Raw genomic sequence first — 26745 nt, forward strand, 5'->3', positions numbered from 1 at the left:
GAAGATTCAGAATGTCTCTTATAGATGGAGAACAAAAATCACTAACCTGGAAAGGCATTGACGTCAATGACCGCACAACGACCACTCTGTGTGTCCACGATTAAGTCCACCCCAAAAAGAGACATTCCCAGAGCCTCTTGTATACCCTTGACCACCTGTCTGACAACATCCTCTGAGGGAGGAAGGATATCTGGATATAGGGGTGTCTAGAAGCACAGAAAAACATTGCTGGAAACAGCCCCGTCAAAATATTGCCAAACATGTTACAACAAAATAATCTGTAGGTGGCTATTGGCCAACGCCAACTAAAATGTGAACCTGGGGACATGGAAAGCTACGTTTATTCTCCTAAGGTTTATTAAAGGGGATGTCCAAAAAGCAACAATTATTAAGAGATTATAAAAGTTAAAATATTGAGGGTCCGGCAGCTGAGACTCCATCCCAACAATTCGGAGGAAGATGGAGAGGCAGTGAGCATGTGCAAGAGTGAATGTAACAATGGCCGCACATGCTCACTAGTCACTACCGTGTCATTCACATAGAAGACTTTTGGATCTTCAGTTTGGTGATAAATTGGTGTCCCAGAAGTCAGGTCCTTCCCAGGGATGATAAATTTATGACCAATATAGTAGATATGGGACAGCAGCTTTAGTAAATCCGTTCTAAAGGTGGTTCCTTAGAACGGATTTTGTAAAATGTCAGTATGAAAGGCACAAGGAGGTACATAGAGATATAACCTGAAGCTCAGGGGCAGAACAATCGCAGGGATCGCGACCGAGCCCGGGGTTGCAGGGGGCCCGCCGGCCGCAGCCCCTGCTTCAGCTTGATGTGCATCCGAGGCCACACATCCAGCTGAAATATATCGCAGTGCAGTGACCCACAAACAGAAGTTGGCAGCTTTCATCGGCGTCCCAATGACTGGGGAGGTACATGACAATGATGTCATGCACTGCCATAGCAGCTATAGAGGACACCAGGCGGCATGTGAGCCAGGGAGCTGTTGAGTACAGTATATACCATCAGCAGGGGTCCAGGAGAGGTACAGTATATACCAGGAGGGGTATAGTATATACCAGGAGGGGTACAGTATATACCAGCAGGGGCCCAGGAGAGGAACAGTATATACCGAGAAGGCGACAGCATATACCAGAAGGGGGACAGTATATACCAGGGGGACCAGGAGAGAAACATATATACCAGGAGGGGGAGAAAGTATATATCAGGAGGGGCCCAGGAGAGGAACATTACTAGCAAGGGGGCAGGATATACTATGAAGGGGACAGTATATACCAGGGGGGTCCAAGGAGAGCAACATATATACCAGGAGGAGGACAGTATATATCAGGAGAGGCCCAGGAGAGGAACATTACCAGCAAGGGGGCAGTATATACCAGGAAGGGGACACTATATACTAGGAGGGGCCCAGGAGAGGAACATATATACCAGGAGGGGGATATTATATACTAGCAGATGCTCAGGAGTGGGATAGTATAGACCAGGAGGCAGACAGAATATACCAGGATAGTTGACATATTTACTAGGATGGGGGCATATATACCAGGATGGGGAACATATATACCAGGATGGGAGACCTATTTACCAGGAAGGAGGCCAGGATGGGGGACATTAGAACAGGATGGGGGACGTTACTACATAATTTGGAGACTCATATGTCTCTATAGGATTTAAAACACTAAATGTATACATACATATACATGCATCTGACAATATGCAGGGATGGGTGGGGGGCCAGGTCCAAATTTTACACCGGGGCTCCTCAAACCCTAGTTACGCTACTGCTGAAGCTCCTCATGTACACCGTACGTGACCTGTATGAGTACTCTCAGACTACGGAGTAGAAGCACATTCATACTAGATGTGCAGGGCGAGCTCATAGCTAAACATATCCCTAATACTACTGTGTGCATGATTAGGCGAAACGTACTGGTCACCAGATCCTGCCTATACCTCAAAGATCTACAGGGTGACTAAATGTTCTAACGCATATTAAGTACCATGCAAATGATAAAGTAAGTGAACCCCCGAAACTCACTTGGGACAGATGAGAACAGGACTCCGCTTTGGAAACCTGATGGCTGTTGAAGAAGATCGTCGCTTGGTCTGTAGGCAACAAATATGTTGGGATTATTGCAGGCCGGGATCCTTCTACAATTATCAATTCTTCACTCATTGACTAAACATTACAGTTTCTTAACCTATATGCGTTTTACAGTGCTACCAGACAAAAAAAAATAAATCAATACTTCATGATTGCTGTAAATAGTGGAAAAGCTGGTCATACTTGGAAAAGATTGCTCTACGTCATGCCGTAAAGCAACAAAACATGCACATGAATATATCATAGGATACCGACCTGCCTCCCCGATGGGAAAATTACGTATGGATGGCCTCTTGACGATAAAATGCTGTGTACCCACAACAAATATCTTATAAAGGGTGGCACTGTGGTTAATGAAGCTCTGGAGAAGACAGGGAGGCGTCACGTCCTTTAGGCCCTGCTCATTGAATATTAAGGACATCTGCAATACAGGAGAGCAGTGGTTAGATGGTGGTCAGCTCTGATTAATGGTCTGTAAATATTTTTCATGAGGTGCTGCAATCCCGCATACAACCTGTGGACATGCGTGGCGCTGTTTTATAGATAAATTCCTTATTGGGGTGGTTTGCTTTACAGAATCCAATCTCAACTATCCTTAGACTAATATCCAGGGAGGGCACATAGAGGATCTCTAGCTCTGGGGGAGCCGCATGTCAAAGCATTTCACACATGGCCTAGTGTTTTTAACAAAATATTCTGCAATACTTCATTTCACCTGCGGAGGCACTGCAGGCAAAATAACCGCTTTTGTGTCTTGTTCCCTCAGAATCTAGAGCTGATTGCTGTAACGCTCACAGCCGGTGTAGAGGCAGCGAGCGGGATTAGTGGACCCACTGGGCCACCGGGGAACCCCAGGCTTACCCCTTAGTGGGAGGGGCTATTATTTGATGAGAGGTGCTGCAGAATATCTAATAGGTGGGCTGGGGTTTGCTAGCTATTCCCGCCACTGTCTGCTGCCTGTCCTTCCTCCCCCCTGTCCTTCTTCCCTCCTTACTCGAACCCTGTAATAACAGAGACAGGGAGAGGAAGGACAGGTAGCAGACAAGGGGCGGGAATAATTAGCAAAACCAGACCCACATAGTAAATATTCTACAGCACCTATCATCAAATAACAGTGCATTTCACAAACTTTACTCCCCTGTATCTCAGAAAGTATACATCCGATCTCACAACTAAAGGTATGTATAGAATCGGCATGATAGTGCCAGTATAGCCCTGGCTTTAGTTTATATATGAAAATCCTGATGGTTGGTCGTCTTTAAAAACATATGTGTCAGTATGTTAAAATGCCCCCAAAGGTCTTTTAAGGCATTATAGGGGGCACCATGTGTAAAATAAATAAATAAAGCAAAAATTAAATAGACCAAAAGCATAAATAAATAAATCAATAAAACAAAACTAAAAAAAAGATACTGTTTGTATGATAAAATGCACCCAAAAGTCTTTTAAATGCATTATATAGGGGGCACTGAGTAGAAAATAAGTAAATAAAGCAAATATTTAATAGAAAGATAAGCATAAATAAATAAATGCATAAATGAATGAATAAATAAATAAATTAATGAATAAATAAATTACTAAATAAATTAATGAATAAATGAATAAATAAAACAAAACGAAAAAAAAAAAAAAGACACTGCTTGTCTGAAAGGCTGTTTGTAGCCCTGTACCCATTAAAAAAAAAAAACACCCTATATATAAAAATAATTTACTTTTAGTGATCCTGTATGGTACTAAAATAAAAAAGAGAAATATTTACACTTATTTTCTATTTTTCTTTTCATTTTCTTTTTTCAATGACAGTACAAAAATATATATGTATAGAAAAATGCTAACATTAATAAGACCTGTGGATTGCAAAAAAAGGGGAAAAATATTTGAATATCTGAAAGAGATTTTTTTGTTTAGAGTTGTTAAAAAGAGCGTGTGCTGTATGATAAAACCTCCAAAAATGTGCCTGGTTAGGAAGAGAGAAAAACGGTTAAAAAAAATAAATATATATATATATATATATATATATATATATATATATATATATATATATATATATATATATATATATATATAAATATATATATATATATATATATATTTATTTTTTTTAACCGTTTTTCTCTCTTCCTAACCAGGCACATTTTTGGAGGTTTTATCATACAGCACACGCTCTTTTTAACAACTCTAAACAAAAAAATCTAAATATATATATATATATATATATATATAAAAATATATATATATATATATATATATATAAATAAAAAAATAATTAAAAAAAAGTATATATATATATATATGCACGATTAAAATAAAAAATTAAATAAACATATTTAGTACTCTTGCATCTGTAGATGTGTGAGCTATGAAAATATAAAATGAATTCATCTGATGCTGTAGTGAGAAAAATAAGGGAAACATCAGAATTGCCGTTTATTGATCAGCACACCTTTTCTCAAAATTGCAATAAACAGCAATCACTATGTAGTATGTGCTCCAAATAAAAATGTCAGTTCACCCTGGAAAAAACAAGCCCTCATATCTCAAAAAATGGAGGCAAAAAACTAATTTTTTTCAAGGTTTTGAATTTTTATTTCGTTTTTCAAAGTTCTGAAAAAAAAATCATTAAAATAGTAAAAAAACATAAAAGTTTGGTATTGTACTCGTAGTGACCTGATGTTACCAGGTCAATTGAAAAAAATGAAACCCAAAAACAATGGCGGAATTGTCTTTTTTTCACTCTTTTACCGAATTTGATAAAATTAATGATTTCATTCAAAACTACAACCAGTCAATGATAAAATGTAAAGCAACAAATACATAATACAGACCTCATGTGAACGTGGTCCATGGGCCACCCGGGTTTTGCAAACTGCAGGAGAAGAAACATTAGGATTATTATTATTGGGTGATAATAAATTGCACAACCAAATTCTTCACATGAAAGGGGAAATCTAGTTTAGAAAATCCATGTAACGATGACTTTGGGATAGTGCGGAATCAGGGCTCCCAAGCTGTCCCTCAAGCTAGGGAGCCCTATGCTATCCTTAGGCTATGTGCACACGCTGCGTTTTTTTGACGCTGCGTCTTTGCCTCTAAAAACGCACAAAAACGCACCCGCGTCAAAAAAACGCGTCACAAAACGCATGCGTTTTGCCGCGATTTGGTGCGTTTTTGGCTGCGTTTTGCTACGTTTTTGATCTCTGCGTTTTTCCAATGCATTGCATGGGGGGAAAACGCAGAAAAACGCAGGAAAGAATTGACATGTCTATTTTTTTTTTAAGCTCAAAAACGCAGCTTAAAAAAAAGTTGTGTGCGGACAGCAAAAATGAAAACTCATAGACTTTGCTGGGGAAGCAAAGTCATGCAGTTTTGAGGCCAAAAACGCACCCGAAAAACGCGCAAAAACGCCGCGAAAAACGCGTTGTGTGAACTTACCCTTAACCTCAGGGATATTCCTAATGGTGGAGAGGCCTGAGTCTCCTTCCTGGCCCTGTCCTGATCTGATTCCCCTTCTCCTCAGGGAGGAACAGGATAAGAATGTGATGAAACCCATAGAAAAAGACAGACAAGGGAAAACCAAAACTCTGTCACACATCACGCACACAATAAGGTTAAGACAATAAGAGATTCATGAGGAAAAATAATCTGGAAGTAAGCTACAAAACAACAGGAGGTAAACTCCACAGCCGCACCAAGCAATGAGAACAACTTTCTCCAGAAAATCTGGGACACCACACCTCACAGACCAACATAGAATAAACTATAGCTGGCATGGTTGGAAGGATTCAACCAGCATAAATAGGAGGAGAGCAGATGTGATAGGCCTCCCCACAACATGTGAGCAAAGAAGCAAGCAGACCAGCAGAGATTAACTCTTGCTAGCCTGCCTATGAATCAGCACACAGCAGGTTGACACCCGAGTCTGGCTGTGATTATCCCAGACACCAGAGAAACCATCAGGCGGAGTGTCAGAATCTACAATCTCAAAAGAACCCAACGCCAACATGACAATCAGCAACGTTTGTGTAAAACTCAGTATGACAATTTTCATATTCAGCCTTAGATAACTGAGTTATTAGAGGGGGTCCTGTGTTTCAGATCCTTCTCTCATGACCAAAGTGAAGAGCAGTTAGAAAGAGCATCTCTCACTCTGGAGGACCCGGCCTGTCCTAATTTGCAATGACATCCTAATGATTTGAAGTACTGTGTAATGCCTAATTTCTCCTGTGGGGGTGCTGCAGGGAAACTGAATACTTTACTGTAAGATTACCCAAATTATTACCTCTGATTGCTGGGACTCGGGCATGAGGACACTTCTTCATCACTAAGTCAAAGAACCCTTCTAAGAATTGCCCAAAGTGGTGGAATATAATCTGACATGTGTCACTTTATGTTCAATAATTCTGCAAATTTTCAACATTTCTTCAACATTTGGTTGCCCTCACACTAGCTGTTTGGGTCCCCAAACTGGAGTGTAAAAATAAATAAATAATTGGAAATGATGACGCAAGGTCCCACATATTTTGATACCCAGAACAGATAAAGCATGTAGCTGGAGGCTGCAGTCCCCAGGTGTGTGCGTTAACTTGACTGTGTATCAAAATACGAAGGACCATGCGTTTTTAAAAAAATTATTTAAATAAATATTATAAAAAACTAGCATGCGGTCTTCCCCCAATTTCGATACCCAGCCAAGATAAAGCAGGCAGCTGAGGGCTGGTATTTTCAGGCTGGGGAGGCCCATGGTTATTGGGTCCTCCCCACCTTAAAAATAGCAGCCTGCAGCCGCTCAAAAATTGTCCCAACCATTGGATGTGCCAATCCTGGAGCTTACCCAGCTCATTTCAATTGCCCTTATGCAGTGGCAATCGAGGTAATATAATGCAATAGTGACAGTTGTGATTTGTCAAAAATCCCAACTGTCATCAAGCCTGAGGTTAATAATAGGGAGGTGTCTATGAGACCAATTCATTACTAATCGTGTAAGTAATTAGAAATAAACACAAAATACAGAGAATAATCCTTTATTTAAAAAAATACCCCTTTCTCCAATTTATTAACCCCTAACACAACCCTGCAGGTCTGACATAAACCACATCACGATGTCGCATGACTTTCCTAGCTCTGTTACATCCTAAAGTTGCAGTGTGTGTTCACATTAGAAACCGTGACCGTTCACTGTGGCTGGCAGAACACAACAGTATCCGGGACACACTGACTGATCCACAGCTGTAAGAGTGGTGATGTTAGTGAGTTCACCTGAGGTCAGAGCTGGCTGTTTCCACGGTACCCCAGCTGTGACCTCAGGTGAACTCAGTGAACTCTATGAACTCACCTCAGGTGAACTCTATGAACTCAATGCAGGAACATCAACATGAGTATTTGGTTGCAGAAAATCTGCATCTCCCAGTAAAAAAAAATGCATAAAAAATGCTATGCGGTTTTGATGCATTTTTCTGCCAGAAGATGCAGAAATATGTTGCAGAAATATGCACCAAACCTGCATCTCCTGGCAAACAAATGCACCGAAAATGAGATGTGGTTTTGAAATGTTTTTAATACGTTTCTCTGCCAGGAGATGCAGATATGGTGCAGAAATTTCTGAAAACAAATACTCAAAGTGTGCACATAGCCTAAGCCAGTAATCACATATTGAGTTCAATAAGTTCATCTGATTCGCCAGAAAGGACTTCACTGAGTTCAATTGAGTTCAATCAGTTCACCTCAGGTCAGTTCACTTGAGGTCACAGCTGGGGTACTGTTGGAACCACAGCTGTGACCTCAGGTGAACTCATTGAACTCAACACCTAACATTTATGCACTAAATCTGTATCTCCTTGCAGTAAAATGCACCAAAAACATGATGCGGTTTTGACTTGTTTTTGACTCGTTTTTTTCTGCCAGAAGATGCAGATTTGGTATAGTCACCTCCTCATTACTAACCTCAGACTTGATGAAAGTTTTGTTTGTTTTTTTTTACAAATTACAGCTCTCATTAACCTCTTATATTACCCAGATTGCCACCGCACCAGGGCAATTAGGATGAGCCAGGTAAGAGCCAGGATTGGCGCACCTAATAGATTCGCCAATTCTTGGGCGGCTGCGGACTGCTATTTTTAGGCTTGGGAGGGCCAATAACTATGGGACTCCCAAGTTTGAGAATGCCAGCCCCCAGCTATCTGCTATTTCTTGGCTGGGTATCAAAATTGGGAGGACCCAAAGCCATTTTTAAATTATTTATTTAAATAATTAAAAAATATGCATGGGGTCAGTTGTATTTTGATACACAGACAAGATAACACAGTAGCCTCCAGCTACCTGCTTTATATACGCTGGGTATCATAATACTTGGGACATTACGTTTTTTTTTCCAATTTTTTATTTATTTTTACACTCTATATTAGTATCAGCCCTCATATAGTACAGTATGTGTCCTCATATAGCACAGTATGTGTCCTCATATAGCACAGTATGTGTCCTCATATAGTACAGTATCAGTCCTCTTATAGCACAGTATCAGTCTTCATATAGCACAGTATGTGTCCTCATATAGCACAGTATCTGTCCTCATATAGCACAGTATCTGTCCTCATATAGCACAGTATGTGTCCTGATATAGCACAGTGTGTGTCCTCATATAGCACAGTATCATTCCTCATATAGCACAGTATCAGTCCTCATATAGCACAGTATGTGTCCTCATATAGCACAGTGTGTGTCCTCATATATCACAGTATCTGTCCTCACATAGCACAGTATGTGTCCTCATATAGCACAGTGTGTGTCCTCATATATCACAGTATCTGTCCTCATATATCACAGTATCAGTCCTCATATAGCACAGTATGTGTCCTCATATAGCACAGTATCAGTCCTCATATATCACAGTATCTGTCCTCACATAGCACAGTATGTGTCCTCATATAGCACAGTGTGTGTCCTCATATATCACAGTATCTGTCCTCATATATCACAGTATCAGTCCTCATATAGCACAGTATGTGTCCTCATATAGCACAGTATCAGTCCTCATATATCACAGTATCTGTCCTCACATAGCACAGTATGTGTCCTCATATAGCACAGTATCAGTCTTCATATATCACAGTATCAGTCCTCACATAGCACAGTATGTGTCCTCATATAGCACAGTGTGTGTCCTCATATAGCACAGTATCATTCCTCATATAGCACAGTATCAGTCCTCATATAGCACAGTATGTGTCCTCATATAGCACAGTGTGTGTCCTCATATATCACAGTATCTGTCCTCACATAGCACAGTATGTGTCCTCATATAGCACAGTGTGTGTCCTCATATATCACAGTATCTGTCCTCATATATCACAGTATCAGTCCTCATATAGCACAGTATGTGTCCTCATATAGCACAGTATCAGTCCTCATATATCACAGTATCTGTCCTCACATAGCACAGTATGTGTCCTCATATAGCACAGTGTGTGTCCTCATATATCACAGTATCTGTCCTCATATATCACAGTATCAGTCCTCATATAGCACAGTATGTGTCCTCATATAGCACAGTATCAGTCCTCATATATCACAGTATCTGTCCTCACATAGCACAGTATGTGTCCTCATATAGCACAGTGTGTGTCCTCATATATCACAGTATCTGTCCTCATATATCACAGTATCAGTCCTCATATAGCACAGTATGTGTCCTCATATAGCACAGTATCAGTCCTCATATATCACAGTATCTGTCCTCACATAGCACAGTATGTGTCCTCATATAGCACAGTATCAGTCTTCATATAGCACAGTATGTGTCCTCATATAGCACAGTATGTGTCCTCATATAGCACAGTATTAGTCTTCATATAGCACAGTAACAGTTCTCATTTAGTCAATATCACTCCTCTTAAAGCACAGTATCAATCCTCAAATAGCACAGTATCATCCCTCTTATAAAACAGTACCCCCCTACATATAGCACATATAGCACAGCTAGCACAGCTCTGCTACATCAACTGACATACAAGTCTGCTACATCAACACAAATTCAGCTTTTTACTACATCAATACATGCACAGCTCTGCTACATCAAAACACGCAGCTCTGCTATATCAACATACGCAGGTCTGCTACATCAACACACACAGGTCTGCTACATCAACACACACCTTGCCTGTGTCTTGCTCCTTGTCTCCACTGTCTAGTCATGTCACCTAAACATCCTAGAAAATTTTATATCGATTGTCCGAAAAAAAAAAAAAAAAATAAGACGATATATCTGATTTCAACAGGTGTAAAGAACAATGTTGCCCATTCCACTCAATGGGTCTGTAAAGAAAAAAACCCAAAATGGATAGTACCCAGATAAAAACTTGAAAATGTGTTTTTTATGGAAATATTTGTTATTACTGATTGTTAAAAAGGATAAATAAAAATGGGATCCGGATGGAAACAGTTTCCCAGATTTAAAAAACAAACAAACAAAAAAACGGACGTCTTAGTTAGGCCTTAGGCGTATAAATGACTATATAATTATGTGTGGTTTGCAGCCGCCTGAAGATATAATGACACCGCTTTGTGATGACTGTGTTATGTTGCTATCAGGTTTTGACACGTGACACGTATAGACATATGTATCTGTCAGCAGCAATGTCTCCAAGGAGTCTGTATACAAATATTTACAACGGCGCATACACGAAAAAAAAAAGAACTAAGTGCAGAAAAGGAAAAGCGAAAAACAATAATAGTGCATTACACGGAGGGGTGACGCTCGCACCTCACCCTGGACACAGGGACACACCTGAAGAACTTTGCACCCTTGGCCTGAATCACACAAATCTATGCTCAATTTCCACCCTGTGCCAGAGATAGTGAGCAATTAATCCAGGGAGGGGGCGGCCACCACCTTATACCCACAGGTAAATACGGCCCAACAGTCCTAGGCAGATCCTGGACAGATGGGTGGGCACCGGTCCATGGGGTTGGCAGGAGACGTCACCACTGTCACAAGGGAGGTTTGTTTTATGATCTGATGTGACCTTTCATTGATAGGTGTGCACTTAACCCTTCCCTGTCTAGTTTATGATAAACTTTTTAAGCTTACAGCAAACTTTTCAAAAACTTTTACAAAAAACTTTTTGCGGCGTAACCATCCCAGAGAGGGACTACTGGAGACGACACTATATGGGATGTAAAGGTATCAGCCAACTCTAATCTCTAGTGCTTGAGGACGCCCAAAGGTTCCTCTGCCACATAAGACATTTTCCACTGGGGTCCACGTAACGTATCTTAAGAGCTGTGTAATGCACAGGTTATATTCCCAGTCCTTGGTTACGTTGTATGGGCAGAAGACTATTAGGCCGGGTTCACATCATCTTTTAGACATACATGCAGGGCGTTCGCCTGAAACCTTGAAAAATCGGTTTAAGGTGTATCTACTGACGCAGCCATTGACTGTAATGAAGCAGACGGATGCTGACTGGCTTCTGTGTCTAGAGTGGCCGCTTTTTTAAGGCAGGGATAACAATGTGATAGGTTTTGTTTTTGTGACCCCATCAAATAGGCACAAAGTGCTGAAACAGGAACTAGACAGAGCACAATATGACTCCAGCTACCTCCATATAGTATAATGCACCCCCATAGTCCTCCATATAGTATAATGCACCCCCATAGTCCTCCATATAGTATAATGCACCCCCCCATAGTCCTCCATATAGTACAATGCATCTCATAGTCTTCCACACAGTGTAATTCACCCCATAGTCATCCATATAGTGTAATGCACCTCCATAATCCTTTATAGTATAATGCACCTCCATAGTCATCTAAATATTATAATGCACCCCCATAGTCATCTAAATATTATAATGCACCCCCATAGTCCTCCATATATTATAATGCACCCTCCATAATCCTCTATATATTATGATGCACCCCCATAGTCCTCCATATATTATAATGCACCCCCATAGCCCTCCATATATTATAATGCCCCCACATGTCCACCATATAGTATACTGCACCCCTATAGTCTTCGATATATTATAATGCCCCCCATAGTCATCCATATTGTATAATGCACCATATGGTCCTTCATATATTATAATGAACCCCATAGTCCTCCATATAGTATAATGCACCCTATAGCCCTCCATGTATTATAAGGCACCTCCATATAGTATAATGCACCCCCATAATCCTTCATATAGTATAATGCACCCCCATAGTCCTCTAAATATTATAATGCACCCCCATAGTCCTCCATATATTATAATGCACTCACATAATCTTTCATATAGTATAATGCACCCTCCATAATCCTCTATATATTATAATGCACCCCTATAGTCCTCCATATATTACAATGCACCCCCATAGTCCTTCATATATTATAAGGCACTCCATAGTCCTCCATATAGTATACTGCATCCCCATAGTCCTTCATATATTATAATGCACCCACATAGTCCTCCATATATTATAATCCACCACATAGTCCTCCATATGTTATAATGCACCCCCATAATCCTCCATATTGTATAATGCACCCCATAGTCCTCAATATATTATAATACACCCCATAGTCCTCCAAATAAAATAATGCACCCCCATAGTCTTCCAAATAGTATAATACACCTACATAGTCCTCCATATAGTATTATGGCCATTGGCCATCAGTGTACTCACTAATGTAAAAAAAAAAAAGAATAAAATACTCCTCTTTCCCCGTTGCGCCGATCTTTACAGTGATGTGTTCTAGTACTGTACATCTCGGCACAGCACTCACATCATCATGCCCACTGCGCTGAGACGTCAGAGCACAGACACGGCGGTAGATTGATGGAGAAGGAAGTGGTGGACTCTCTTTTTAATCATTGTTTTCAACTGTGTCATTATTTGCAATGCCAAAACAGAAAGTGTGATGCCAGGCTGCATCCAACTCATGAGCCATGGAGGTACACCACTTGGGACCAACAATTTCATAGTATTAGTGAACCTTGGCACTAGAATAAAAACTCTACGACTGGAAGAGACATACGATTTGGTCATATCTTTAGTAGCCAATTTTACTTTTAATAGTCAGTGTGGTTCATCACCAAAATAGGTGAGAGTCTATATGATGTATTCAGTGCTTTTTACTACATTTGCACAATTATTTATGCCTTACCTCAAAACCCATCTACATGCATAACAATAATATATAAATTAATTATTAGTATTCTTACTGATAGGGAAGGTGAGATGTTCTCTAACCAAAGCCACCACATCATTGCGTCTGGACATCAGCTCCACACATGGAGGGGAGAACACGGGACTGACCCCTAAAGAAAACAGGAAACACCAGTGAGACCCAGTTAATGGTTTAACAAATTACATTGCCCATATTTGCATTATTGCCCTTTTAAACCAGCCTTCCAACTCGATTATGTAAAAGAGGTACTGGCTGACGTGACTTCATCAACGGACTTCAAATATGATCCAAGGGACCGGTGATCAATCTGTGATTACAGGGGGTACTAAGCACCAACACCCCACTGCAAAACGGGAATAGTTAGATAAGTGGGGGGAGGGCAATAAGTCAGTCTAAACAAATGTGTTTTTAGGGGAGGCTTAAAACTGTGCATATTGGGAATTAATCAAATTGTCCTCGGTAGTGCATTCCAGAGAGTTGGCGCAGCTTGGGAGAAGTCCTGGAGACGGGAGTGAGATGTTCACATTATTGAGGATGTCAGTTTTAGGTGATTAATGGAACAGAGGCAACTCGTAGGGTGAGATGAAGGAAGACTTGCAGAACTGTGAAGTGCTTTGTGGTTGAGAGTGATACGTTTATATTGGACTCTGTAGCGGATGGGCAACCAGTGCAATGACTGGAACAGGGTGGAGGCGTCGGTGTAGCAGTTGGAGAGGAATATGATCCTGGCTGCTGCATTAAGGATTTATTGGAGAGGGGAAAGTTTAATAAGAGGGACATCAATTAGCAGAGAGTTGCAATAGTCCAGACGAGAATGTCTAAAGGGGGCTTTACACGGTAGCAATATCGCTAGCAATTTGTAGCGATAGCGAGCGTGTAAGTACCCGCCCCCGTCGCGCATGCGATTGTTTGTGATCGCTGCCGTAGTGAACATTATCGCTACGGCAGCGTCACACATACTTACCTGGTAGGCGGCGTCGCTGTGACTGCCGAACAATCCCTCCTTCAAGGGGGAGGGACGTTCAGCATCACAGCGACGTCACCGCAACGTCACTAAGCGGCCGGCCAATCAAAGCGGAGGGGCGGAGATGAGCAGGACGTAACATCCCGCCCACCTCCTTCCTTCCGCATTGTGGCCGGCGGCAGGTAAGGAGACGTTCCTCGCTCCTGCGGTGTCACACATAGCGATGTGTGCTGCCGCATGAGCGATGAACCACCTGGATAAACAACCCTTACCGATTTTTGAGTTTGGGACGACCTCTCCATGGTGAACGATTTTCACCATTTTTGAGGTCGCTTAAGGTCGCTGGTCAGTGTCACACACTGCGATATCGTTAATGACGCCGGATGTGCGTCACTAACAACTTGACCCCGACGACAAAACATTAACGATATCGTAGCGTGTAAAACCCCCTTAAGAGCGACAGTAAGGCTATGTGTCCACGGGAGAATGTTGCTGCGGATTTTTCTGCATCAAAATCCGCGGCTTTCCCGCAAAATCCACACCTTTTCAAAGGTGCGGATTTGCCACGGATTTACCGCGGATTTACCGCGGAATTGCCGCGGATTTTGGTGCGGATTTTTTTTTTTCCCAATTTTAAAGCCAAAATCCGGATCAAAATCCGCAACAATAATTGACATGTTGCAGATTTTTCCGGATCAAAATCCGTACCAAATCCGCCGCGGAAAAATCCGCAGCATGGGCACAGCATTTCCAAAATGCCATAGAAATGGCTGGGAAGTGCCGCTGCTGCAGATTTTCGGGAAATCCGCGGCTTTTCCGCGAGAAATCCGCGGCAAAATCCGCGCATTTTCCGCAGCGTGGACACATAGCCTAAACGTTCTGCATAGTCAAAAGTAAGAACAGGTTGAATTCTAGAGATGTTTTTGAGGCGGAGATGACATGAGTGATCGGAGTGAAGGAGAGATCTGAGTCAAATATAACCCCAAGGCAGTGGGCGTGCTGCTGGGGAGTAATGGTCGAGCCATACACAGAAATGGCAATTTTGGGTTTAGGAAGGTTAGTAGGGGAAGGAAAAATGAGACGTTCAGTTTTTAATAGATGAAATTTTAGATAAAGGGAGGAAATAATGTTAGAGACAGAAGACAGACAATCACTGGTGTTTTTGTAGTTTTGTAGTAATGCAGAGGTGATGTCAGGAGACAATGTGTATAATTGGTTATCATCAGAAAACAGATGTGACTGGAAACCGAATCTACTGATGATTTGTCCAATAGGGGCGGTTTTAGAGAGAAGAGAAGGGGACCTAGGACTGAGCCCTGAGGAACCCCAATAGTAAGAGGAGGTGGCCTAGAAATTAACCCTGAGGAACCTGGACAATAAGAGGAAGAGGCAGGGGCCTAGGACTGAACCCTGAGGAACCCTGACAGTAAGAGGAAGAGTGAGGGGTCTCAGACTGAGCCATGAAAAAACCTGACAGTGAGAGGTGGGCCTAGGACTGAACCTTGAGGAACCCCAACATTAAGAGGAGGTGGCCAAGGACTGAGCCCTGAGGAACCCCAACAGTACGAGAAGGTGGCCTAGGACTGAATCCTGAGGAACCTCAATAGTACGAGAAGGTGGCCTAGGACTGAACCCTGAGGAACCCCAACAGTAAGAAAAGGTGGCCTAGGACTTAACCCTGAGGAACCTGGACAGTAAGAGGAAGAGGAGGCTGGCCTAGGACTGAGCCCTGAGGAACCCAGACAGTAAGAGGATGGAGTATAGGGCTGAGCCCTGAGGAACTCCAACAGTAAGTGGAGGTGGCCTAGGACTGAACCCTGAGGAACCCTGACAGTAAGAGTAAGGGGCTTTAGACTGAGCCCTGAGGAAACCAGACAGTGAGAGGTGGGCCTAGGACTGAACCTTGAGGAACCTCAATATTAAGAGAAGGGGGCCTAGGACTTAACCCTGAGGAAGAGGAGGGGGCCTAGGACTGAGCCCTGAAGAACACCCATAGTAAGAGGAGGGGGCAAAGGACTGAATCTGTAGCGACCCTGACAGTAAGGGGAAGAGGAGAGGAAGAAGAGCCAGCAAAAGATACAGTTAAGGAGCGGTCAGAGAGGTAGGAGATGAACCAGGAGAAAGCGGTGTCCTTGAGCCAGATAGAGCGGAGCTTAGTGAGGAGTATCTGGTTATCCACAGTATCGAATGCAGCATATACTGTAGATCCTGGAGAATCAGCAGTAGGGACCATTAGAGTAGCTGTAAAGGGAGCTTTACACGGTAGCGATATCGCTAGCAATTTGTAGCGATAGCGAGCGTGTAAGTACCCGCCCCCGTCGCGCATGCGATTGTTTGTGATCGCTGCCGTAGCGAACATTATCGCTACGGCAGCGTCACACATACTTACCTGGTCGGCGGCGGCGCTGTGACTGCCGAACAATCCCTCCTTCAAGGGGGAGGGACGTTCGGCATCACAGCGACGTCACCACAACGTCACTAAGCGGCCGGCCAATCAAAGCGGAGGGGCGGAGATGAGCAGGACGTAACATCCCGCCCACCTCCTTCCTTACGCATTGGGGCCGGCGGCAGGTAAGGAGACGTTCCTCGCTCCTGCCGTGTCACACATAGCGATGTGTGCTGCCGCATGAGCGATGAACCACCTGGATAAACAACCCTTACCGATTTTTGAGTTTGGGACGACCTCTCCATAGTGAAAGATTTTCACCAATTTTGAGGTCGCTTAAGGTCGCTGGTCAGTGTCACACGCTGCGATATCATTAATGACGCCGGATGTGCGTCACTAACAACTTGACCCCGACGACAAAACATTAACGATATCGTAGCGTGTAAAGCCCCCTTTAGTAGATCATTAGAGACTTTAGTAAGAGCAGTTTCAGTAGACTGTAAGGAGCACACTTGCTCACTACTGCTCCATTTACAAAGGGGACTTTGGCCCCATCATCTTGGGATATGGATGCCCACTTTTACCTTAAATGCTGCTTTCTACTGCGTTTAAAGATTTTTTTAAATAAGCTAATTAATTCTAAAAAAAAAAAGGGGTACTCTATGAGTCAGTTACCATGTGCCCAAAATAAGATCCACACAGGGTAGGACATAACCAGAAAAAAACTATTAATCCATTACAGAAAAAGTCCCTTTTTTCAATATGGAGTCCACCAAATGACCAAACAAGTGACCCAGGTTCTACTAATGTCCCCAAATCTCTGTTGCATATATTATTTCCAGACCATGGATCACAATTAATTCTGGACAGTGTGAGAAAGACCCTCATATAGCATGCCATAACCCCTATAATGTGTATCTGAAAGACTGTGACATTACTGTATGTATTTCTGCCTTATGTGACTGTGTCTGACCTTGCCTTTGGGTCTCCAGGCTTCGTAGAAGGTGGTATGACTGGAAGCGGTCAAGAAGTGTATGCAGAGCTGGTAGGGGATCCAGAAGGATGGTAAAGGGATGAGTGTCCAGATACACCTGTGGAACAGCAAATACACATTTACAAGCTTTCTGATGTTTCCAATAAACCAGTAAAATAAATACAATATAAATACCTCAACACAACTAATATAATAACTGGTTTCTCCAAGTTCACCCAAAAAATGCCACATTTACTGACTACTGCAGTGTCAGAATTATTAATTCATGACTATTGTCTTTGGTACCTGGCAGAGTCCCTTGGCAGAAATGACCTGCTGTAAACATGACGCAAACCCAGATACCAGTGTTCCAGGGGAATATTAATCGATTTCTCATGGGCAAAGGCCTCCAGATCACTGATTATCTTGGGTTTGCACCTATAACCGTGTTCTTCCTATCCCGGGCACACCAGAATCTTCCAGGATTTCTTCTGAAACCAAACCTTGGTGGACTTTGAGGTATGTTTGGGATCACTGTCCTGATGGAAGGTCCAGTGAAGCCCATGCTTCAGTTTTCTCACCAAAAACATGATGGTTTGTTCTAGAATTCCTAGTACTTGATTGAATCCATTTTGTCCTCCACTGCCTTCAGGTTTCCAGTGCCAGAAGAAGCAAAATAGCTTCAGAGAATCACTGAGCCCCAGCCATATTTCACTCTAGACATTACTGAGCCACCACCATGCTTCTCTGTAGTCATCACCGAGCCACCACAAATGCTTAACTGTGGGAACCACTGAGCCACTGCCATGTATCACTGTAGATATCGCCAAGCCACTACCATGCTTCACTGTAGTTATCACCAAGCTATCTCAAATGCTTCACGGTAGGTACCACTGAGCCATTGCCATGAATCACTGTAGATATTGCCAAGCCTCTTCAATGCTTCACTGTAGTCATCATCAAGCTATCTCAAACGCTTCTCTGTGGGAACCACAGAGCCACTGCCATGATTCACTGGAGATATCGCCAAGTCACTACCATGCTTCACTGTAGTCATCATCAATCTATCGCTAATCCTGTAAAACTGTAGGCAGGGTGTTTTTTTTCATATGCTTCATTCTTCCACCCACAGACATATTACTGATCCATAGTCCCAAAAAGTGCCACTTTTGTTTCATCACTTCAATCTCAAGACTTCTTGGCTTATCTAATGGTCACAAGCCAACTTTTTTTTGCACTTTTGGGTCAATAGACCTATACTTCTTGGACACCTTCAGAATTTAGTATTCAGTTCACTATGAAAACTAAAACCTCTACTCCCACGAAATCAGGGTGTTTTTTTTTGCAGTCACTTGAGGGTTTTTGACCACCTGCTTCTTCAGGAATCTGGTGACTGCCGGTGACCACTTCCTCTTTCTGCTACATCCAAATAATGTAGCCAGTGTTCCTGTAACTTTGAACTTGTGAACTCTTCTTCTTGCTATATCTCTGATAACATCCAATGCCTGTGTATGTTTTTGTATTCTTTTCCATGTTTGGCACTGATTTTCTAACTTTTTGGACCACTCTTTTGACACCACAATAATATTAGTGACCTGGTGTCCATTTCCCACGGGGAATGTTCTAAGATTCTTCAGGAACGCTGGTAGAACCTGGTCTCTGGCAATGCATTACGTCTGCAGCAGGTTATAACAGCCAGAGTTTCTCTACTAAGTACCAAAGATGCTTGTCATGAAGGGGTGAATAACTCTGAGACTGCAGAAGTTAATAAATATGGCGTTTTATGGTGACATTGGAGAACCCACTTGTTGTATTCAGCTAGTTATACTGTTCTTGTTTCACTGCTTTATTGCAAATAGCAGAAAGGTTTAATTTTTAATAATTTTCTAATACACAATGGGGATTGAATAATTTTCACTACATCTTTACTGTATATACATAGTACTTTACCACCCTATAATATATACTACTATATTAGCATAGACTACTAAACAATATAATATCATGTATGTGAGTACGTGACATTAGTATGTGTAGGTTAAATATTTGCTCATTTGGCAGGTAATTTAAACCATACTAATGTATATCTTATACAAAGACGAAAGGTGTGTGCAATTGTACTGGAGAGTGTACATTTTGTACTATATATATATATATATATATATATATATATTCCCTTTACAGATACAACGGTAGTCCTGGCGTGACATTTAGTTGTATTTTTAGTTCATTCCATTGTTTCTAGGTATGTAGAATATTAAAGGGAATCTGTCACCAGGTTTTTGCCACCTAATCTGAGAGCACCATAACGTAGGTGCAGAGATCCTGATTGCAGCGACGTGTCACTAACTGGGCTGCTTAGTGTAGTTTTGATAAAACCAATGATTAATCAGCAGGAGATTATCATTAGAGGACTACTTGACCTGCTGCAGGTAGTCCAGCATATTCATGAGCTCTATATAACTGCTAGCGCTGCAGATAGAGTAAACATTGATTTATCAAAATGACAGCAAACAGCTCAGTAAGTGACACATCACTAGAATCAGGGTCTCTGTCCCTACATTATGCTACTCTCAGATGGGGGAGCAAAAACCTGGTGACAGATTCCCTTTAACTCATTCTCAGTCTTTATTTTACTACCTGAAGTCTCTGGACAAGGTGATGGGATGCCAGGTCCTGACCCGCTTCTACCAAGAGGTCTGATAACTTGTGGATAATGAGGTCAAATGGCCCTTGGCTATGGAGACATTTGGTGAGGTCAACCTGGAGGTGACACAATATAGAAAGTGCCTAAAATAAAGTTCTACAAAGTAATAATTTGGTTAATAGGGTTATCACAGAAACAAAATGTGAATAGGTGGTAAATGTATAATTGGTGGGGGTCTGAGGGCTGAGACCACTGTAACTCATGAAAACTGGAGTCCTGTCTCTTCTTGTCAATAAAGCAGTGGAGCACAGGCATCTTGTCTATGGAAATCATGGTCGTGCATGAAAAATCAACTCCCATAGACCCATAGAAGTGAATGGAGTGGTGGTCTCTTATGGGTACTATCACTCCTTTCACACAGACAACAAAGAATCCCTCTTTTCCTGATTTGTGGTGGTTCCAGTGGTTGGACCTCCACCTGGTTCCAGTGGTTGGACCTCCACCTGGTTCCAATGGTTGGACCTCCACCTGGTTCCAGTGGTTGGACCTCCACCTGGTTCCAGTGGTTGGACCTCCACCTGGTTCCAGTGGTTGGACCTCCACCTGGCTCCAGTGGTTGGACCTCCACCTGGCTCCAGTGGTTGGACCTCCACCTGGCTCCAGTGGTTGGACCTCCACCTGGCTCCAGTGTTTGGACCTCCACCTGGCTCCAGTGTTTGGACCTCCACCTGGCTCCAGTGGTTGGACCTCCACCTGGTTCCAGTGGTTGGACCTCCACCTGGTTCCAGTGGTTGGACCTCCACCTGGTTCCAGTGGTTGGACCTCCCCCTGGTTCCAGTTGTTGGACCTCCACCTGGTTCCAGTTGTTGGACCTCCACCTGGTTCCAGTGGTTGGACCTCCACCTGGTTCCAGTGGTTCGACCTCCACCTGGTTCCAGTGGTTGGACCTCCACCTGGTTTCAGTTGTTGGACCTCCACCTGGTTCCAGTTGTTGGACCTCCACCTGGTTCCAGTGGTTGGACCTCCACCTGGCTCCAGTGGTTGGACCTCCACCTGGCTCCAGTGGTTGGACCTCCACCTGGCTCCAGTGGTTGGACCTCCCCCTGGTTCCAGTTGTTGGACCTCCACCTGGTTCCAGTGGTTGGACCTCCCCCTGGTTCCAGTTGTTGGACCTACACCTGGTTCCAGTGGTTGGACCTCCCCCTGGTTCCAGTTGTTGGACCTCCACCTGGTTCCAGTTGTTGGACCTCCACCTGGTTCCAGTGGTTGGACCTCCACCTGGTTCCAGTGGTTGGACCTCCACCTGGTTCCAGTGGTTGGACCTCCACCTGGTTCCAGTGGTTGGACCTCCACCTGGTTCCTGTGGTTGGACCTCCACCTGGTTCCAGTGGTTGGACCTCCACCTGGTTCCAGTGGTTGGACCTCCACCTGGTTCCAGTGGTTGGACCTCCACCTGGTTCCAGTAGTTGGACATCTACCTGGTTCTAGTGGTTGGACCTCCACCAAACATACATCTATACATACACCTACCACCTATCCTGTTTGCGGGATTACTCCTTTAGTCAACCTGGACATGTTTCCACTACCCCATTGCTAAAACATTAGAGACCAGAGGTTGAGTGTGGGTGAAGGCTCCATCTACCTACAGAGAAATCTCTCTGAAAGACGACCTATTGCGAAGACCACCTCTCAACCGCAACTCATTTTCCATTCCACCATATCTTACATGCATTTACCCCCTTCTTTGAGAAGACCACCCCTTTATAAGACATTTTTTCATGTAATTACAGGGGCTCATCTCAAAGAAACACCACTCACTTTCCAATATGTCTGAGGATTAATCACCACTGAGACTAACATGATGAAAGACAATATACCTAATGCCATATAGTAAAATACATATTGATATAAAAATACAAGGGACCTCATATATCAAAACTGTACCAATCAGAGCTAAGCTTTCATTTTTTAAACAGCTCTTGTAAAATTAAAGCTAAGCTGTGATTGGTTGCTATGGAAAACAAAACAGTTTTGGAAAAAATGTGCCCAATTATCTTTTTAATATCCCAATTGTCAAATATGTCTTAAGGAAAAAAAAATCTTTGTTGCCTAGAACAACCAATCAGAGCTCAACTTTCATTTTTTAAAAAGCTTTGGTAAAATGAAAGTTGCCATGTGATTGGTTGCTATGGACAAAAATTTATTTTTTAAATGAATCTGCCCCATTTTAAGCCTTTACCAATAGTTTATTAGTAACAACTCTTATAGGAGCAATGCTATAAGATCGTTCCTGATTATCGACCTGTTTAAATGGGCCTTAAAACAAAGGGCTCCTTCACACGACTGTACGATTTGGACCGATCGAATCACAATGCACGGACAGGCCGCAGCTTTCCCGACCCAAACATGACAGCTTCACATATTTCTATGAAGGTGGCACACTCAGGTCGGCAGAGACACAGACAGTCCGTGAATTGAGATCAGACATTGGGACAAATTGCACGGACGTGTGAAAAAGCCCTAAGGCCCCCCCTAAAAGAAGGGTATGGGCTTCACAGTCAAACATGGATGTCTGTCATGGTATACTAAAAGCCAAAATTATTAAAAAAAAATCTTACCTCTGTTACGTCATAGCCTTGATTCCTAGGGTACAGACACAAAACAAGACATAGGTGGAATGTCAAAATGACATATATGGACCATATATATACAGAACAATGCAGATATAGGGGAATATAGTATTGTATGAAAATACCAAATCGGAGAAAGATGATGTTCTGTCAATTTGAAGGACAGTTCTGCCATTAGCAATGGTCCGCACATATGGCCGCCGTCTAACAAATGTGATTGGTGTCAAGTAGAAGCTGAAAGCCACCTGGATGCAAGATTTCTAATAGAGCTCACATCAAACTTATGATACCACAAGTCAAAATGTAGACATGCAGATCAGTTTTCATGGACCATGACGAAGGTAGAACCAATATTTTCCATCATGGAGCACATCTGTATAGGTGGCCATAAAGACAATGATGTGCCTAGAAACCAATGTCAATGCCTTCTTCACAGAGAAGTCATTATAGATGTTCCCCATGTTATCAGGCACAGCTTCATTATCAGTCATGGTCCTTGAGAGAAGGTCTCAGAAACAAATTTTTATCTTTATTGTTCCTGTTATAGTTAACTCTACCTTCTCAAAATCAGAATCCCTCTGAATCTTTGATGGCCCCTTCCACACGTTAGTTTAGGGTGATAGTGGGTGTTATTATGCTTTACACTAGTGGTGTTTAAGGTGATGGTGAGGAATATGGCTCTTGTTGTTGAGTAAAGTGATGGTGAGGAATATGGCTCTTGCTGTTGGGTAAGGTGATGGTCGGGGATATGAGTTTTGCTGTTGGGTAAGGTGATTGTAGGGCATATGGCTCTTGCTGTTGGGTAAGGTGATGGTGGTGATCTGGCTCTTGCTGTTTGGTAAGGTGATGGTTGGAAGATTTGGCTCTTGCTGTTGAGTAAGGTGATGGTGGTGATCTGGCTCTTGCTGTTGAGTAAGGTGATGGTGGTGATCTGGCTCTTGCTGTTGAGTAAGGTGATGGTGGTGACCTGGTTCTTGCTGTTGGGTAAGGTGATGGTTGTGATATGGCTCTTGCCATTGGGTAAGGTGATGGTGGAGGACATGTCTCTTGCTGTTTGGTAAGGTGATGATAGGGATATGGCTCTTGCTGTTGGGTAAGATGATGGTGGTGGATATGGCTCTTGCTGTTGGGTAAGGTGATGGTGGGGGATATGGCTCTTACTGTTGGGTAAGGTGATGGTGGGAGATATAGCTCTTGCTTTTCAGTAAGGTGATGATAGGGATATGGTTCTTGTTGCTGGGTAAGGTAATGGTGGGGGGGTATGACTCCTGCCGTTGCGTATGGTGATGGTAAGGGATGTAATTCTTGACATTGGTTAAGATGATGGTGGGGAATATAACACTTAGCAGTGGTTAAGATGATGGTGTCTGATATAGTATTTGGTATTGGATTATAGCATTTGTTATTGGCAGAAAATTTTATATTATTTTATTTAGCAATTCTGTGTATTAATTATTTTTATATGATGCTTGAATCTGATACTTGGTTCCGGCAGAAAGCGTCCTTTTTCTAGGGAAAATTAAGTATTACACAAATTCTAATGAATTGAATGTTCTGTAATTGTAATGCATGGACATCCCGGGTCCTCCAAGACCATCTTTATTGCCATTCTCTATTTGGGAAAAATATCAAGGTCCGGTTTCTCTAAAAATTCACAGTTTTAATCCAAAATTGTTGATGGAAATATTAGAAAATTAGTTTTCTATAACCATTTAAGCTTAAATCCCCCAAACTGCTGCATAAACCCAATCCATGTAATATAATGCATATGCCACTTATTACATGGAATAATGCAATGGTTGTGCAGGAAAGAAAAAAAAAAATATATATATATATATATATATATACAAATAAATAAATAAATATATATATATATATATATAAAAATATATATAAATATATATATATATATATATATACATAAAAAAATTATATATATAATTTTTTTTATAAATATATATATTTATTTTTATATATATATATATATATATATAAAAATAGGTATACTATGTGTTTCCCACTAAACTCCGCTCATAGCAATATGAAGAATACTATGTTACCTGTGCTGTTATATAGGTAAACCCATTGTTTAATATGTTAAATGACAAGTTTATCCCTGCTTCAATTATCTATGATGTTTTACATACCAGAAAAACACACCTTCCTGTGTAATACACTGAACTAGGGTGTAACACGTGCTATAGCTGCCTACATAATAGAATGCATACCGCCACATAGTGCACAGGTAGAAGACGGTTTTGGCTCACTACATAGGGTGCACATAGTCAATGATCCCAGCGGCACACCTGTACAAATACGAAGTGTAATGTCCATGAAATAGGACTGACCTGCATAGTTCCTCAAAGATGTGAAAATTGAGTTTTCTCTTCTTGTTCTCATTCAGACAAACTCCAATCCTCTTCCTGGAGTGCAGGGAAGGCATGATCTCCGCACCTGCTGTCAGTCCCCACACTGTAAACCAGCTCGCCCAGGTAACACCGGTCTGCTCCAGTCACCTTTGACCTCCCTGCTGCATTCTGCCTGCTCGAGTAGGATGGGTTCACTAGTGGCGATGACTAAGGGTAGTGCTGACTAGAGTATGTCAGTTTTGGGGCGGGCATCTATCAGCTGATTGACATAAATATTGATTAGGTCACAGTTACCGGGAACATGGCATATGAGCATATGACACTCCCACTAATGAGGAACAACCGCAATGACTGAGCTATGAGATCAGTAAGAGAGCAGCCAGAATACAGTATGGATCATATAATATAGAAGTATATCTATATATGTGTACATAGAATCGATAAAGAAACTTTCCATAAAAATTGACCCATAAGAAAGCAAAGCTCTTACTGTAAAGAACCCTTTTTAATATTAATACCAAATCAAAATACATTTATTTGCGATTTAATGGATGCTCCTTAGACCCAAGACCAGGGCATATTTTATGTGCCCTGTGATCTATTCTACTTTCTGGATCACCAATACTCAAATCTTTTCCCCTATTCCCTGACGCTTCTGTGCCGCCCTGGCAAAACCAGGGTGTCACAGAGGTCTGCATCTATCTTTTTGGTGCAGATCTCACTCTCCCTTGGGGAGTTTCCCACACCAATACACACCAGCCAATCAGGCCCCCCTCACCCCTCCTCAGGAAAACGGGAGGGGGAGAGAGGAGCTTGGAGAGAGCAGAGTTTAGTTTCAGTCAGAAACAGGAGAAGAGAAGTCTGGAAGCAGCTCCCGTGGGGAGCTAAGGAGAGTGGCAGTAAGGGCCTCAGGAATAGGCCAGCCGCTTGTGGGGACCCGAAGTGGACCGGGAGAGGTTAGTGTCCCCCCGGTGCCGACTGTCGGAACCCTGTCCGGACCTGTGTACGAAGCAGACACAGACCTCACGTAGGAGAAGAGCACCTGAATTACACACACGGGTGTGGGACCTGTCCTCACAGCATCCGTGGGCACCAGTTACCAGCAACTTGGTTAATTCCTGGACATGTGTCAGTTATTGCTTTATGCTGTGAGTAATCCTGCACCACCTGGTCCAAGCCGTGGACTGCACCCATCACTCCCCAATCCACAACTCCCAATTTGGGCCCCCGGACTACACCTCCCCTACCCATGGAGGGGATTCCACCTTGCTGCCCCACACCACCAGTCCCGGGCACGGTCCCCAGACGCAGCGGCGGTGCCACCATCTCATCACTGCAACCCACGGGTGGAGTCACGGACAATTTCCCTGTACATAATCCCCTTTTTGCTCACAGACCGGGTCACGCCACCGTACACCTACAAAAGTGACCCCTTGGCCCGGATCTGAGTACCCCTATCCCTGGGCGACACACTTCCAGCATCAAAA

At 42.6% G+C, this 26745-nt stretch overlaps 2 protein-coding genes across 2 annotated transcripts in view; one reads left to right on the top strand and one right to left on the bottom strand.

The window, feature by feature from the left end:
- The window catches only part of LOC142251015 (inositol-tetrakisphosphate 1-kinase-like), a 26824-nt gene extending 1384 nt beyond the window's left edge, over window positions 1-25440 (bottom strand). The window contains exons 1-9 of the mRNA XM_075323499.1: window positions 25238-25440; window positions 22878-22902; window positions 20253-20375; window positions 17613-17730; window positions 13324-13419; window positions 4945-4985; window positions 2375-2540; window positions 2054-2121; window positions 47-206 (exon numbers count right to left, since the gene is read on the bottom strand). Of these exons, the coding sequence (XP_075179614.1) occupies window positions 47-206; window positions 2054-2121; window positions 2375-2540; window positions 4945-4985; window positions 13324-13419; window positions 17613-17730; window positions 20253-20375; window positions 22878-22902; window positions 25238-25332 (892 nt within the window). The 5' untranslated portion in view covers window positions 25333-25440. The remainder of the gene's footprint in view (window positions 1-46; window positions 207-2053; window positions 2122-2374; window positions 2541-4944; window positions 4986-13323; window positions 13420-17612; window positions 17731-20252; window positions 20376-22877; window positions 22903-25237) is intronic.
- Window positions 25343-26745, top strand: part of LOC142251014 (calpain-9-like) — an 88241-nt gene continuing 86838 nt past the window's right edge. Inside the window, exon 1 of the mRNA XM_075323497.1 lies at window positions 25343-25381. The gene's annotated coding sequence lies outside the window, so the exon portion shown is untranslated. The remainder of the gene's footprint in view (window positions 25382-26745) is intronic.

Source organism: Anomaloglossus baeobatrachus, chromosome 9 (genome assembly GCF_048569485.1).
Source record: "Anomaloglossus baeobatrachus isolate aAnoBae1 chromosome 9, aAnoBae1.hap1, whole genome shotgun sequence".
In the NCBI taxonomy this organism is placed as follows: domain Eukaryota; kingdom Metazoa; phylum Chordata; class Amphibia; order Anura; family Aromobatidae; genus Anomaloglossus; species Anomaloglossus baeobatrachus.